The sequence below is a fragment of the Sparus aurata genome, chromosome 13, assembly GCF_900880675.1.
Source record: "Sparus aurata chromosome 13, fSpaAur1.1, whole genome shotgun sequence".
NCBI lineage: Eukaryota > Metazoa > Chordata > Actinopteri > Spariformes > Sparidae > Sparus > Sparus aurata.
This window is the reverse complement of record NC_044199.1, coordinates 17,405,217-17,421,838: the sequence shown is the minus strand read 5'-3', so window position 1 is coordinate 17,421,838 and position 16,622 is coordinate 17,405,217. Positions and strand designations below refer to the sequence as shown.

At 38.8% G+C, this 16,622-nt stretch overlaps 1 protein-coding gene across 6 annotated transcripts in view; it reads right to left on the bottom strand.

Annotated features, from left to right (window-relative positions):
* Positions 1 to 7,158, bottom strand: part of usp25 (ubiquitin specific peptidase 25) — a 33,538-nt gene extending 26,380 nt beyond the window's left edge. Inside the window, exons 1-5 of one of the 6 annotated variants that reach the window (XM_030438376.1) lie at positions 6,779 to 7,156; positions 4,811 to 4,956; positions 1,115 to 1,192; positions 399 to 543; positions 86 to 209 (exon numbers count right to left, since the gene is read on the bottom strand). In XM_030438376.1, coding sequence (XP_030294236.1) covers positions 86 to 209; positions 399 to 543; positions 1,115 to 1,192; positions 4,811 to 4,831 — 368 coding nt within the window. In that variant the 5' untranslated portion in view covers positions 4,832 to 4,956; positions 6,779 to 7,156. Of the gene's footprint in view, positions 1 to 85; positions 210 to 398; positions 544 to 1,114; positions 1,193 to 4,810; positions 4,957 to 6,224; positions 6,502 to 6,778 lie in introns of those variants that run through there. The other 5 variants (XM_030438375.1, XM_030438374.1, XM_030438377.1 and 2 more) reach the window with 5 other exon arrangements.
* Positions 7,159 to 16,622: the final 9,464 nt, after the last annotated feature.

Sequence of the window (16,622 nt, the reverse complement as noted above, 5' to 3'; positions counted from 1 at the left end):
TTTTTGTATTTTCTGTTTGGTCAGATGTTAGGCCCAGAATTTCTTGGCATATTTGCTCTCAGTTGCTGAGTAATGTTAAGCCCACCTGCTGATGGCCTGCTCCTCATCAGTGATGCCCGTCTCCCTGAATGCCCGGTTGGACTCCTCCAGACTGAGGGCGATAGCCCTCTGCAGGTCATCTTTATCGTCTCCAGTCAGGTCAATCACATCTGCATTAAGGAAAAGTACACACACACAGTAATTTATATTGCATGAACACCTATTTTATGTTCATGGTTTATACTCGCACAGTTAATCTTTTCCACATCATCCTGTACATATTGACAGTCTAATGTCTTTTTTTTGTTATCATCCCTATTAGGTGTCTAGAACACCCACACCAAAAGTAAGCTGCTCACTTGTGTCTGCCTGGCTGCCCACGCTGATGTATCTGTCGCTGGCCACCTGGGACGTCTGGTAGTAAGTTGTCTCATCTTGCTGTGGAACCTTGGCATTCTTCTCTGTCAGAAACGCCACTGCCTCGGCCATGTCTCCATTGCTCACCTGTAGCAACAATGTTTTTGTAAAGGCTTATGTCAGATGGTTGAACACAGGAAAATAAGTGGTTGGAAAACTTGGCTAGGCCTTGAAGCCTGTTGCAGATCAGGCTTGCATATATATTTTCATCTTTATTTGCCAACAATGGTTGAGGAAAATAGCTGTTCTAAAAAGTGTGTGCAAAAAAACCTCACAACATGTGTTTATCTAATGTAAAATTGTGTAATTCTAAAGTTTAGTAATAACATCAGTTGAACTGCTTATATATTTCTGTGACAACTAGAGATTAACCTGTGCCAGCAGTTACACATGAATGGATCACACATGGATTTGAGGTAGAGAAGCCTCCTGTCTCATAAATGAAATGGGTCTGTTGCTGTTTTTTTGAGCATGTGTTTGTATGGATTGTGTGAAAACAGCTTGTAAACAGTAAAAACTGTCTCCACATTAGACAATATCTTGATGTGTCTGAAAGTGTAAAGGAGACAGAAAGAGAAACTATAACAGAACAGTGTGTTTAGTGTGTATCTATCAGCTCTGGTACCAGGATTTGTAATGCATGTGTTTTATGATCTACCTGCAGAGCCTGCTGAAGCAGCTGAACATCTGTGGTGCCTGTGACCTCCCTCAACTGGTTTAATAGCGTCTGCTGGTGCTATTGAATAGAAAAAAAGGGGGTACATGTCAGTTCAAAGCAATGCATGATGGAGGAGAATGTTAAGCAGAGGTTCAAAAACAATGCAAAGGACCCACAACTGTAAATGTGAAACAACCAATTTTTCAACTACATCTGTATTTGGATATTGATTAGTAATTATTTGGATTATCAAAATAAAATTTGAACATGCAGGTGCAGCTGCTCTTAACAGCTATACACATGGAACTACAGTTGTGGGGATGCACAAATAATGTTGCACCATCACAAGTGCCTCAGTTGGCATATTCTTGATTGATTCATATTCTTGCTGTGTTCAACTGAACACTGAGTCATAGCAAATGGATGCTTCACTCTCAAAATAGACTCTGGAAACTCTAAACTGTTTCATCAGTACCATCACTGACGATAAAAGTTAATCAAAACAAAAATCCTAATAGCAAGTCACAAAGTTATATACTCTAACATGAACATAACCAGTATTAACTGCAAGAATCAGACCTGTGAATTACTGTCCATATTAATGAGTTTACTGGAGTTTGGTGACTTATTGATGTCAAACACAGTTGGACTGCATGGCCTTAACACACACTCAACCTGTGAGGAAAGGCTTGAGTAAATGCACTATAAATAAAGAGGGAGTGCACTTAATGTCAGCGGCTATGGCAGAAGTCTTAGGTGAGAGGAACACAGACTGCTTTCTGACTGCTGTCACAGGTGCAGCAGGCAACAGATAAGAGCATCAGTTCAAATGGGTCTACATTAGTTAGGACTAAACATTGAAGGTTGTACTTTTCACACATTGATTTCAAAACACACATCCATGACAAAACTGTACACCATCTATACCTCGCAACAATTTAATGGAGTAGCTTAAAAAAAGGCAATTAAACCATGCATGCTTGGAAGTATGAATCTGCACCAGTTATGCAAAATGATGAAGGTAACCAAATCTTGATGGCACCTTAATTAAACACAAGATATCAACATTCACCAAAAGCACTATACTAAGTACTGAACTCTAAAAAGAAAATGGCCTTAGTTCTGGAAAAAAAATAACTCTCTCAAGTGTAAACGTGGCCCCATACAACATTGCCAGGAAAACAAAATCTTGTTTACAGTGATGTCGAATGAATCCCCTTCATTACCTCCAACCACATTCTGCAGGGGTCTGACACATCACTTGCTATCAGGGTTACAAAATAACAGTGTAGTGATTTAGAAATTACACTCTCTGTTAAACCACTAACACGCCAGCTGGCAGGCAGATTGGGAAAGTCAGCAGACACAGCTGGTGTGCCCAAGTTATGATACAAAGTGTTTGAAACAGTTTTTTTCTTAGACAGTTTTAAAGCCACAACAAACACAAAAAGCTTCCGAGGTGCATAACCCTGTGCATAATTGCATCATAAGCAGTCTAGAAAGTAAGTCACTTTATCTTCTCATAGTTGAAATCTGATTTGGTTTTAAGACAGAAATACTGTTGAACCCAAAGGAGGTATGGTACAGCCAAATCAACATATAAAAATCACTGTATAGGTAGAAGAAATTTAAGTGATACAGAGTTGTCAGTCGGGCATAAAAAATGATGTGCACTGCACTAGAGATTGTGGCGGGCCTTGGAGAAAAAGAATCTGTGGCTGTGATTAAAAAAATCTATGTGGAGTGCCACAAAATTAAATATATAGATTACTTAATTATATGTTACATTTACATTTTATAGTCACACACTGCAGACACAAGAAAATAATAATGATTTTCCATTAATTGTTTGAAGATGCTAGCTTGGAGGGATTACTATACTATAGGCCTGCCACAATATCGATACCGACTTACTGTACATATCTTATCGACTTACCAACGTATGAATACGACCTTCATAACTTTTACTGACTTTGACCATGCTTGTTGTGTTTATGTGCACGTTTGTTCACATAAAAATGTCACAATTTAGCCAACAACATTTTAACAAGCAAGGTTTTCCCTCCCATTATAAGAATTGCACCATAACATTTTGTTCACATTGCATTCTGAACAATAGGCAATGGAAGAACCCATTTTCATGATGACACATATTTCTACTGCAATATGAATCGCGATTTTAGTGATACTAGTATTTTTTTAATTTACTTTTGACTGAAAAAAAGTGATGGTTTTGGGGGGTCCGTAGCGAGCAAGCATGTTCCCTCAGCTCTGGAGAACATGATTTGTAGGTTGGGGGATCTCTGTAAAATCACAAAACTTCATTTATAATGTCATGTTGTGACACATTTATCACATTTTTTTTTTAAAATGCAGCTACTGAGATTTGGATATTGCAGTTAGCCATATTGCAAGTCCAATATTATTGTGCAATTCTACTGTATTCTATGGTTTGGGTTGTATGTTCTTACTTTATTTATTATTTATGTATTCAGGATATTTAATATGTTTTCGCATTTCCTTTCCAATGTCTGAATATTAGGGATTAAAAGTGTACTGCTCTTTATAAGGATTTATGTAATTAAACGATTTCTATCATCATTATCTTGGTGTCCAAAATTACGATAAAATTGCTTAGACAATTTATTATTTATTATTTAACAAAAGTATTGGTAAATTGTTATAATAATGACTAATAACTGGTAAATCTATAGTCAATTAAACTTTAATAGTTCAGTTATTCCCCTGTTAATAATATAAATAAATGCTTTATAAACCATTTACCATTCATATGCTTTATAAACCATTTACTATTCATATGCTTTATAAACCATTTACGATTCATAAATGACTTATAAAGCATTTCCTTGTTTGTTAACTGTGAAATAACTATTAACTACTGTTGACAGTTAATATAAAGTCTTACCAAAGTATTAATCATGACAGGCCTACCAAGACAGAGACATCAGAAAGGCATCATTCCTACTGTAGTGTCCTGAAGTAAGACACTCTTACTCTTTCAGCCCTGGGGAAACTATTCTGCACCTTGTTTGAGACCTGACTCCAATCCTGCCATCAGCTACATGATTTTCAGTGGGCTTTCGAAAGCAAAAGTGCTTTATTAAACCCCAGGGGCAATGTTTTTTCATACAGTCACAGGAGCAGGTGAAAAGAAAGTTCATGGTGTTGTTTGAGTAAAAGCACATAAATAATGCATTAAACCCAATTTGTCTGTGACCATGCTCACAGTTTACGAGACAAGGATACATAATTTAACAGTGTGCTTAACAGTTGTGCAGCAAGTTAGCTCACAGCAATGGACTGGTAAATGACAATATGTTACTGTTTTATACCAAACTTATAGTGGAGGTGCTGCTATACTGTACCTGACATTTCATTGTGAGGAACGACAAAAATTGCAGTGGAAGTCTGACAATCAGGGCTAATTCACAAGAAATACATTTTGTAGAATAAAACAAAGATAGGAATTAACCAAATACCTTACTGTAAGGCCTTATTTATACCTTTCTCTCAATTCTTCCAACTATTTTGGCCACTATGTGTTAGAACATTAACACTAAAGAAAATACAGCCTATATCCCAAGGCCTCCAATTACAGTAGGTCAGTGTAGTTTTTCCAGCTCCAAAAAAGCCCTATTACAATTGCATTCATAGAACTGTAACTCGTGCACTTACAACATTTTTACATATCGCCATGTTTCAACCACTGGAGACAAGTAAACATGAAGATGACGATGTGTTTTGGTCACTGTCAGACTGATGGATGCAGGTTTGTTGGCACGGAGGATGGCGACGTCAGTGAAGTGTGAGGGAAGTTACACCTGTGACAGATTCGGGCCGAGTCAACCACAAGAGCAGTTACACACACACACACACACACACACACACACACACACACACACACACTTCTCATCTTCATGTGACATGTCTGGCATGAGTGCTTGTCACACTGGTCATCAGCCATTACTAGGCAGCTTGTGAATAACACCACATAATTCCTTGCATGGCACAGGAAACATCGTTGAGGCTACAGATGGGGGCATTCCCAGTGAATCTACTATCAAGCCTCTCACGGCTGCTTTGAACGAGCATGTGAAGGAGTTGCGAACAAATACAAATTGCACAGACAGAAGTAGGAGTCCTCCAACATGACCTCATCACTCTACCTACATGAAAACCTAACTGCAACCTGCTCACATGCTATAAACTATAATAACATACCACCACACTCACACACTGACAACACAAATCAAATCTGAACATTTTCTCGTAAAGACTATGACAAAAAATAAGCTATTAAAAGACAAGAAGGATTATCTATATTCACATTAAAATTTGTGGACTAAAGTGGGTTAAAAAATGCACGGAAGTTGTAAGCCCGTCTTTGCTGTCACTGTTATTAATCATGGTTTCATTTCAGCCCTGAAAAGGTCAGACTGCATAATAGGGGTTGTGTTACACCGCTAGTTTTAAATTGTCAACTGACGTCTGTCTGACTGTCACCACCCCATCCGATATTCACCTCACACTACTATCTCATGTCTTTTAGATAAGTGAGCTACGTCAGATGTGGTTCAACACAAAAGGACTATGTTGCAGAACAGGGGCACTGTCTTGTATGCAGTAAGGTAAAACATGGCTTTGTTACATAAACCTTATGCAAAATGATCATTTCTTTGTATTCGGACTGGCGGAGCAAACATCTTACCTACGTTTTAGCAGCATCGCTCAAGTGGTTACATAACTAACCAGAGCTATGCAAAGCTGGGTTTGGTGGTCACAGAATCCCGTAACTACCAGTCCAAGCAACAGAAATCGCCCCTTCATGCACTTTCACAGACCGAGCATATGCTTGAATGTAATCCAGTAAATGTGCCTTCTCGATAACGAAACCATTACACACTTGGCTTGCTATCTGGCTCCTCCATCTCCGCCAAGCATCAAGGCTCGGCTGTGCTTCCACACTCGCCGCTGGCCATACTTTGTAAACAAAGATATCAGATACGCTATGCGTAACCCAGGGAACATTTGCACACACAAATACGCAGTATCTACTTAGAACTAAACATTATGGTTGTTGGTAACTTACATTATCAAATGTCTTCAGAAAAATGCCCAGTTAATATAAAACAATATATACGTTAATGTGCTTACTAAATATTACGAAGTTGCCGAGAGTAACGATTACGTTCAAGCTAAATCTGTCACTGTCACTTGGCCTTGTTTATTTCATTTGACGCCACAGTCAGCCCAAGATGCTAACGTTACCAAAGGAAGCATCGCCCATATCAATAGGTATGAAATGCTAGCTATCGTAAACGTTACATAACTTAACGGAACATAGACGACGCTAAGCTTTACCTTAACTTTACGTAGGACCGTTAGCTAACAATGCTAATAGTTAGCAAAATATTGGATAACGCTTAGCGCGAGCATAACGGTAGGCCAAGCCCAAACAAATATACTTGCTATTTAAAAACGATACCTTACCAACGGATGCCAAATAAAACGACAATTCGAGGTTGATGTAACTAACTGATGTGCTGATTAGCCGGGTCGGTGAGTACTTTAAGCCCTAAAACTATGTAGCTATACAGTTAGGCTAAAGTTAGCTAGCCATCAAGTTAGCTTCTGTAAGCTTACCTTCTGAGAATGCTGCTGGAGGACATTCTGCTCCACGGTCATGGCGGGTTTAGAGATGAAATTAATTAACTTTAAACCAGGGGTAGCAAAACGCACGTGATTATTTCTACTAAAGCGACGTAAAACACGATGTTATGATGTCCCCTCCTTAATCAGCGACATTACGGGCGCCATGGGCGCAGGTCGTCAGCAGGCATGAAAACATTGCTCTGGCTTCACTGAGATCTGGGGTCGATTACTCACGTCTGTTTGAAATGCACCTTACGTCACGGCTCAGATTTTTGGAAATCGTGGATAAAAAATAATAATACGGATAGTTTAGCCTGATATCTGAGGCGTTATTTATATCCACGTCCTTCTTGGATTCCGTTATGTTGTGAACATGTATTGTTTGACGTTCACGACCAGACCATGAACACATCTAAGCACCCACGTTATTAAAAAATAGTACAATTCTTAACATTAATACAAAAAGATGAAAGCCCCTTTTCAACATTTTATAATGTGCAAATGTAGGCTCTTTAGTACTTTTAATATTTCATGTGTGTAATCTTTTGTACTGTTCCATTTTTTGACTTGTATTAGTGTGTTATTCCCTGGTGTTTCTGTCCTGGATATGTATATATGCTGTAATACTCATACATCCTTTTAAAGGTGCACTATGTCATTTTGGGTCAGCCATTTTAATCAGAAGACTAAGATATTTGTGACTGATAGAAACAGCCTGTTTATTCAGTAATGGAAAAAAATATATATTTCTGTGGTTGTATTATTCCATTTATGGTACTTAGCAGATACTTTAGTGCAAAGCAACTCACAGTAATTCATACATATATTCATAAACTGATGGCGGTGGCTGAAATGCAAGGTGCCAACAAGCGCATAAGGAGCAGTTTTGGGTTCAGTATCTTGCCCAAGGACACTTTGACATGCAGAATCGAACCAGCGACCTTCAGATAAAAAGACACTGGCTCTACCCCTGAACCACAACTGCCCTTTATTACCTCATTAATATTGTAAATATTAAAATTTCCAGTCTGAATTTCTATCCAAAACTACATATGGCCCCTTTAAAGAAAGGAACAGAAATAATAACCATATTCAGAATCAGAATCGGAATATTCTATTTCCAACTTCCACCATATGCATACAAATCTCAGTTTTGTATAAAAGTATTGTAAATAGTTTTTTTTATAATGGTTTTATAATATTTAGAAATTAATAAAGATTGGATATTTGACTGTGCAAGTAATAGTTTGTCTAGCTATGGATAGATACTGCTTTGGCATGTTTGAGTGCAGTGGAAACAATGAGAATCAAACATATATATAACAAATATTTGTATTGCATGTATTTATAAGTACATGTAAATCATTTAGATTTTACAAGTGGCTGAGTGTGAATACTGTTTTACAGACAAGGAAGTTGAGGAAATGATCTGCGTCTAAATCTGCATATTTACTCCACATAATTACATTGCTTGTTTCGTATTCAGCCTTTTCTGGTAAGTCAAGCCTATCTTCACTGTAAATGATCCAACCAATCATACTATGAACTACAATGTAGTTCATAGTATGATTGGTTGGATCTACATCTCACAGAGATGTAGATCAATTCAATAACTCAGCATTAATAACTCAATATTAGAAAAATCAACATTTAAGTCAAGTTAAGTCATGTGAGTGTAATTGGAATTAAACGCAACTGGTTTTTGCTTGATTTTACAATTTACAGAATGATTTAATGGTTTGATGATTTCACATAAGAACTGTCAGTCACTGTCAGGTGAGACTAAGGCCACGCCATTACTCCATTATGTGACATGACAGCAGTGAGTAGAACAGAGAGGAAATGGTGCTGTACTAAGGGGTTGCAGAGTATTAGTTTCTGATGTAATTCCCTTCTTTACACATAAAGCCATTTCATGAAAAGCATCTGCTTCAGGGATGATGGTTTCATTTCATTACATTTCACCTGTGAAATACTTCAGTGCTTGGTTATCAAGCTTAGAAATGATTTATTTTGCCCTGCTGCTGTTATCTCTTATGTTGCGCTTGTTTGTTCAGTGTAGTTTTGCTTGAGGTAGATAAAGTCTTCCACAACCCAACAGCATGCATCCTTCAGTATAACCACAACTGCTCAACTGTTTCCCTCCTGCTCCTTATCTTCAGCTCCTTTTAGGTTAGAACTATCATCTGACCTGCAGGAGGTGCTATAACAATAGTGCAAACTTTTGGAACGTCCACTCCACTATTATTGAATAAGGTATCAATGCAAACACACATTACCTCCACAGCTTCAATAACAGCACTCCTGATCATTTTTGGCAACAATTTAACAGCAGTGCTGGAAAGAACCAAAGCATCTAGTACTATTCCTATGTTTAGTTTTGAGTTTTGAGTTTTTAAAAACATTTCAGAGGACATTTTTATACTCCACTACATGTCAAGCTTGTATTACTTTGCAGATTCAAGTTTTGCATGGTGCACACAAAAATCTTAATTTGACCAAGTAATTTGTGTCAATTATTAAATCATAAAAGTCTCATTTTCTTCAAACAAGTGCGCACATCTGCCAATTTAAAAAAAAATATTTTGAGCGTATTATAATAGAAGGTGAATTATCTAGAATAAGGCAACATTCTTTCAGATTTTTATGTATTTTTTAAACAGCAAGACAGATCACATCAGGAGAGCAGCGAACACACCTAGTCAAATTAAATAAGCACCCACATCTTTTACTGCTGTCACAGCATGAACACGTATAAACAGATTAAACAATCAAAACAAACCAGAAAAGAAAAGTGAGAAAAACACAAAGAGGATACTTTTGCAAAGACAAAAGCTTAATGAGCATATTCACCTCGATATACTCCAACTGCAGTCAAAACATACACTCTTTCACAAACTCATCTAAGGTTCCTCTCAGTGCATTGGATAACCTTTCAGAAGGAAGAAATGATAACACTAACGTACATTTCATTCTCAACCTCGACATGAGTAACATCTATGTGCTTGAAAGCCTTTTAAATAGTCTATTACAACATTTTGGGCCATCATTGTTTGAATATGAAAACTGAATATAATATGGTATTGGCAATCACTAGGTTAAAAGCAGGATCAGTACGTACATCTGAACCACCGACTGAACCAAGTTCACCAAATTTTGAGTGTGCCCGATTTATAGAGAGCTCTTGACCTCTACCAGCTTCACAGCGTGTGATCACCGGAATCATCACAGTCCCTGTCGACAGCGCACTGTACGCGCTGGAGTCTGGAGTCTGACATGAGGGTTCGCTGGTTAAGCAGCACAGGTTTGAGTCATTTGTGGACAAAGGGGCTAAATTCAGCCGTCCAATTTGTGGCCTGATTATTCAGACAGATGAAATAACACCAACATCCAAACAGTGGGCATTCAAGTCTGTCAGCTGTGATTAATTCAGCGCGAGTTGGAAGAGAGCAGTCCTCTCGCAAAGAACTGGGTCATCCTTTAGATGTTCAGGAATAGCATTGTTGTAATAGTTATAACCGAAGCAGTCAGCATGCTTTGTTAACATGAACTGTGTCATCTAACTAGCACATATAAATATTAATGGGAATAGTCAGAACTTTGTTGTGTTATTGGGGGCAGGATTTTGCAGCAACAACAACAACAACAGGGACGTTATGAGGGGAGGTTTCATCAGCATTGAGGACATACATTCGTAGCATATACAGAAGAAGGATATTAAAACCAAGTCCTGCTGTGTTCCATCTGATTGATATGCAAAAATATATTGTTGATATCAAAACACATTTTTCCACAGTCTTAATGTCTTCATTTTTTTTCAGCACAGACATTAGCTGCTAAACGTTACACTGTCATCCAGCCTCTGTCCAGCAGATGGCAACATCCTCCTTTGGAGCGCCAGCTTGCATAATGACAGACTCAACGCATTAGCAGCAGGAATGTGCAAAAGGAAATGAATGATGAAAATGATTGCACTTGTTAAATCAAGTAGCATTATAAATCACAAAGTCTCCCCCAATTTACAACGCTGCACCTTAATTAATATTTTATACTTCTATGTGCAGCATGCTGAAATATTGACCCACCACCAGAGTGCATGAAGGTTACCTCAAGCAGCCGGCACGCCTCTTAAAATGGCCTTCCTTGTCTGTGCAGACACATCCTCAGTGGAGCTCAAGGCAGGAGGTAAGAGCTATCAGTCAGGGAATCTGGGAGGCTGTCAGGAAACCAATCAAAAAATAAGTTGATGAATCAATTGGCAAAGTCAAACGGTAGCCGCTGCAGTCTGAATGGATCTTTGGCTGACAAGCTGATATAAAGAGCTCAGACTTGTTTGTTGGAGATCAAAACGAATCCTGAAAGTGAGCCCGAGGGCTGTATGATAATAGCTTCACTCACACCAGGACATTTAAAACCTCCTCCTGCTCTCTCTGCCTCTCATTCACTCATCCATCGCAGATAGCTTTGAATGTAACAATTAATCAGTGGTATCAAAATCATGAGACAAACTGTTTTTGTTGCAAAGGTGGTGTTTGTAATATGAATGATTTAATGCATTTCTATTAACAACAGAGAAAAATGGCCGTGGTTGTTAATATAATAAATGTGTTGTACACAGATTGTATCCTGTTGCATTGAAACAACTGATGAGTTTCAATGTCTCACCTTTTAGCATGCAGATCCTACATGTTTCCTGAATTTAGCTATTTGGACTTTACATTGAGGTTCAATTGTGATATTACATTTTCAAAGGTATCTTAGATGTGGAGCTTTCGGATGTCTCCGGACATCTACTTGCCCGTTGTGTGACGCCATTAGCCACACTGAATAAAACAGAGAAATATATTGCTTTATGCTTTACTTGTCATTTGACCATGACTTAATTTCGCTTGGTGCACATTTCACCTTGACGTCCACATTCCTGGGATCCTTAAAAAGAATAAACAGATATAGGAAATGAATGGATGAAGATATTTTAAGAGTATCCCCCCGGATTCTCTCCCTTTTTTTTTAGCAGATGTCACCAATCACGGCGCGCAGCCTGTCGCTAAAATAAGACCAGGTTGGCTCCATGCACACCCACTCTGCATACACATTATATTGCAACAATGTTTTGGAAGCAAAGTCTTGAATCGTGTCCATGGTCATCTCCTCTGTGCTGCCCTCTTGAGTCTGTTTGTGCACTTGCCAGGTTTTACTCACTGTCCACGTTCTGCCCCACCGGGGGTTTTAGAGACAGGCCAGGCTCCAAGGCTGCAGATGGATACTGTAGAGTTATTGTGACTGAAGCAATTTTTTTTTATTAACTAAGGGCTTGCGGCAATTACATGACTCTGAATATGGCTGACAAAGCATCATCCGTTATCATCCACACGCTCTGGAACAGACCATTGTGCCGTTCACTATAAGAAATTGAGTTGTGATTTTTTTTTTTCTTTTAACGAGTGTAGTCTATCACATAAATGGTTTTAAGTCCAAATGAGTTGGCACAGTCACTGTGTAAATTGATCTAATTGTTAAGATCTCTTCTTTAAGCTGCCCGAGTCCAGTCTCTTCAATTTTTTAATTGGTAAATCTCAACACTAGTATCCAATTACACGTCATTTCAACAACATTATTTCTGCTAAAAGGTTAGTTTATGTAGAAGAAGAAACCATCATGCAGGCCCACATGGATCACAACCACTGCATCTGCGGCGGTTGCTTTCCTGGAGAAAAGTAGCCAGTCGATCAATGCATCAATCAAACTCAGCCCCTTTCTCGCAGCGAACCCCAGAAGACATTTTCACCTCTGCTGACAAATGTATAGCTCCCCAGCAGGATATTTATCCGTCATAAAACATGAACTATAAAAAACTGATGTGTCACCTGAAAGCAATTTTTCTTGGGACTAAAATAAGGGACTGTATATGAGGTCTCGGTCTTCATATAAGCGAGATAAGCCTCAGTGTGTTTGGCGGTCAGGGGAAATTACAGCGCCACACAGAGCTTTTACCCACCGACCCTTATATTTAATATCAAATACTGACACGGATGTCTACCTATCACAGATGTTAATATGTGATACTATGTGGAGCTATGAACTCCGTGTGCCTGAGACTCACCCACAGCACAGCGAGGGTAACAGTCGGGAACACATATTAATGCATCTAGTTGGAAACAGTTGTGGCAGCAGTAATACATAGTTCATTTAATTATAAACAACACTGATTGTGTCCTTTTCCTTCCGCTGTTCGTTGCCTCTGACTGCAATATGAGCATTGATTTTATGACAGTGTAAAGAATGAAGTAGTTAAGCCCTGTCGTGGCTGGGTGTAGCCCATCCTGACAAGATATTTGTTTCAGAGGATTTCAGCCATTTTCAAGATTTCTATTCAACACTAGTCACCAGTCAGCCCCATTCAGTAATGAAATACAATGTATATTCAAGTTTAGGGCGGTGGGGTGTATTTTCGTTGCGCTTAGTACATATATATAGAGTCTACAATATAAACTCTACAATATATATATATGTATATATATATATATATATATATATATACATATATATATATTTATACATGTATATATATTCTACTTAATAAGATAAAAACTATGGTTCAAAAACCTGGAAAATGTGATGCAGCAGTAAAATTAAAAACATATACCGTATTAAATACAAGACAAGTTTATTTATATAGCACCATTCAGACACAAGGCATTTCAAAGGGTTTTACAGGAGCATAGAAATACATTAGAAAGGAGACATTAAGAACATTTTAAAACCGCATTGAAAGCGCAGTAAAATGACAAGCCAAAACAAGCAAATAAAAACAGTTACAGATCTAAAAATGCATTTAAAAGACAACGACGGCAATAGCAAAACACCGACAGGGACAATTATTTCCCACCCCCCCACAGTTTCTGAGTGCAACACCACTGTCATTAATAGAAATCTCAGGTCTGTAACAATCTGTCAGACTCATCAACTCATTGCTATAACTATAAACCTGGCCGGTGAAGTAAACATTTATGTAACACTGTGATGCTGCCCTCTCACTGAAGTTACATAGTGATGGGAGGATTGGAGTGAGACAATATTTACCCTTATCACAAGACACTGTACCATCAAAATTATTTAGAAACTGTTATTTCAAGGTAAGAAGTTAGTTACATAATATTGCTCTTAGTAAGGTTTTACATTTTCAGAACATTACTTGCGGTGGTGTTTTTCACGGTGAACTTTGCTACTTTTACAGAGAAAGGAAAAGTGTCTGAATACTGTTCACACTACCTCCACCACCTCCACCACCACCACCACCACACAAGCCAGAGTTTGTCTATACCACAGGGTTTATGAGAAAGGGAGAAAACATCTTCTTCATGACTGAGATTATGCTTCACATCTTACTTGATTTATATGATATTTTCAATAATATTCATTTTCAATGTATTATCCATTCGACAGTCACTCCAGATCATTGGGAAAGTTCCAAAAGATCATACTTGAAATAATTTGTAGGATGAAACGCACCGAAATCTAACTGTTCATCATCATGACCGATGACAGGGCCTGCAGTCATAGCGGCTGTGAGAGGCTGTAGCCTACATTCAGCACATCCGTGTTTCGAGCTAAATGCCAACAAAAGCCTGGTGACATGCTCAAGGATGACGAAGCTAACATGCTGATGTTTAGCAGGTTTAGTGTTAGGCATGTACACCATCTCACTCAAGAGTGTAAGCATGCTTATGTTTGCCAAATTAGCATCAATCAAAAAGTAGAGTGATTAAAGTTTTGCAAGTATTTGATCATTAAGTGTCGGACAAATTTACATTTTGACCTGACGAGGGCGCTACATGAAAGGTCAGAGGAATCACCAAAGTTGTTTCACCTGATTTATTTTCTTTTTTAGATTTTCTTTTGCACATTTAATCATTACCATTCAAATTACTGCCTGTTGATTTAGTTTGTGTGTCTTCTGTTGATATTTGGCACTTTGGAACTATTTCTTCAAATTATGTTCAATAAATATTTACTGTTTTTGTGTTTCTTCTATTATTTTTTGCATGATGTAATCATCTGATTTTATCTATAATCATATTGACAATCATCTGTGCTAAATAAAATCTATAATTCTGCGTGGGAAGAGAGTGTCTGAACCAAATTTCATGCTAATCCATCCAATATTTGTTGAGATATTTCAGTTTGGGACAAAGGGGTGTGCTGACTGACAGAAAGTCAACGAGCCATGCTGCTAGCATAGTGAAGATCTCAGCCAATAAATTAAATATGAGCACTGCCTGATCATAAGGATTGCAAATATGACCCAGTACTGCTGTTTATCATGACAACATACTGAACAGTATCAAAATAACATATTTCTGTCCCCTCGTCATATCGTCCAGTTACATTGCTCTTTTAAGTACTGCTTCCCATCATCAGACTTGGTAAGAGCGCCTAACATTCTTTTCAAAGATGTAACTAAAATCCCCTCTGAAGGGCAGATGCAGCGCTATTATTTTTTTTTTCTGTCTGACTTCACACTGCGTGGAACATCAGAGCACAAACTCAACAGAGTCAAATTTGGCATGCTTCGTCCTTAATGGCCCTTAGCCCCCGCAGCAAAAAGTTCACATCCCAAGCTGGTCTCAGCCAGACTAGTTGACACTGAACTGACCTTTCTCATTCTAGCGGGGATTTCGAGAAATGTTTACTTGGAAAGTTCATGACCCATGCAGATCGAACGCAGCGTCATTATTTGTGAGTGAACATGCAGGAAGTTGGTGGTAAATACATTTCCTGAAGAAGACATTCTCTACATGCAAGTGTTAGAATTTCAAGCGATAGCTGTGAGTGGAGCCCGCTCTAGGTGTAAACTGAGAGTGAGTTAAGGTCAGAGTCAGGTCAGAGAGCGAGATTAATCACCTCAGAAAACATCATTGAGCGCAGAGGGGATTTGCTTCTATCTTCAGGAATCAAACCCTTCAGATTAGTGAAAGAGACTTTCTTTGAGAGGACTTAACAAGAGAATGCTTCCACTGTGGAGTTAGGCAGACAGGGGATTGACATTGCTAGTTCTCCCTGGCCAGTTTGTAAAACATTTACCCTTGTGCTTATCCGACATGGCAAATATCATCCATGTTCTTTCAGTGTCAGCCAAGATCCCTCGAGCTGACAGGCTGAACTGTGGACGTCCGTGGGGACTCTCGCTCATCATGAATATTGCATTGGCTCTGTTTACATGCTTGCACATGGCCACCAATAAGGAAGTGTTTCAAAATAGCTGCTGTTGATGTTAGCGACTAAAAAAACAAAACAAAAAACAACAGTAAATTCTTGTACTTTACTCTTGTACTTTACACCCAATACCCAATAATGTTTCCAACCTGTCTGCACATCAAGCTTATTTGTCAGGACTAATTACCTCTTCATGTACGTAGACAAGGAGGCCATGGGAAGCAGTAGGGGTCAAGAGGCTATCAGGCATAAAAGGAAAGAAGGGACTTAAGCCATGTTGCCACTTGTCATATATACACAAAACATTAGAAGAATGGCCTCAGTGTAATGCTGGGGAGGGGGGGGAGGCGGATGGTGCTGGTGGTGCGTGGTTTTGTGTGTGTGTGTGTGTGTGTGTGTGTGTGTGTGTGTGTGGGGGGGGGGGGGGGGGGGGAGGAGGAGGAGGAGGAGGAGGAGGAGGAGGAGGAGGAGGAGAAGCTGCCACAGCTGCAGGCCAACAGTTGATCCTGTCCCGGGAAACAGGATCAGCCAGGTCAGGGCGAGGAAGGGGGCCAAAAGGTCATGACCCAGGGGGTTAAGGAACAGACTTCACAAAGAGGTACATCTTCAAAAGCAAAGG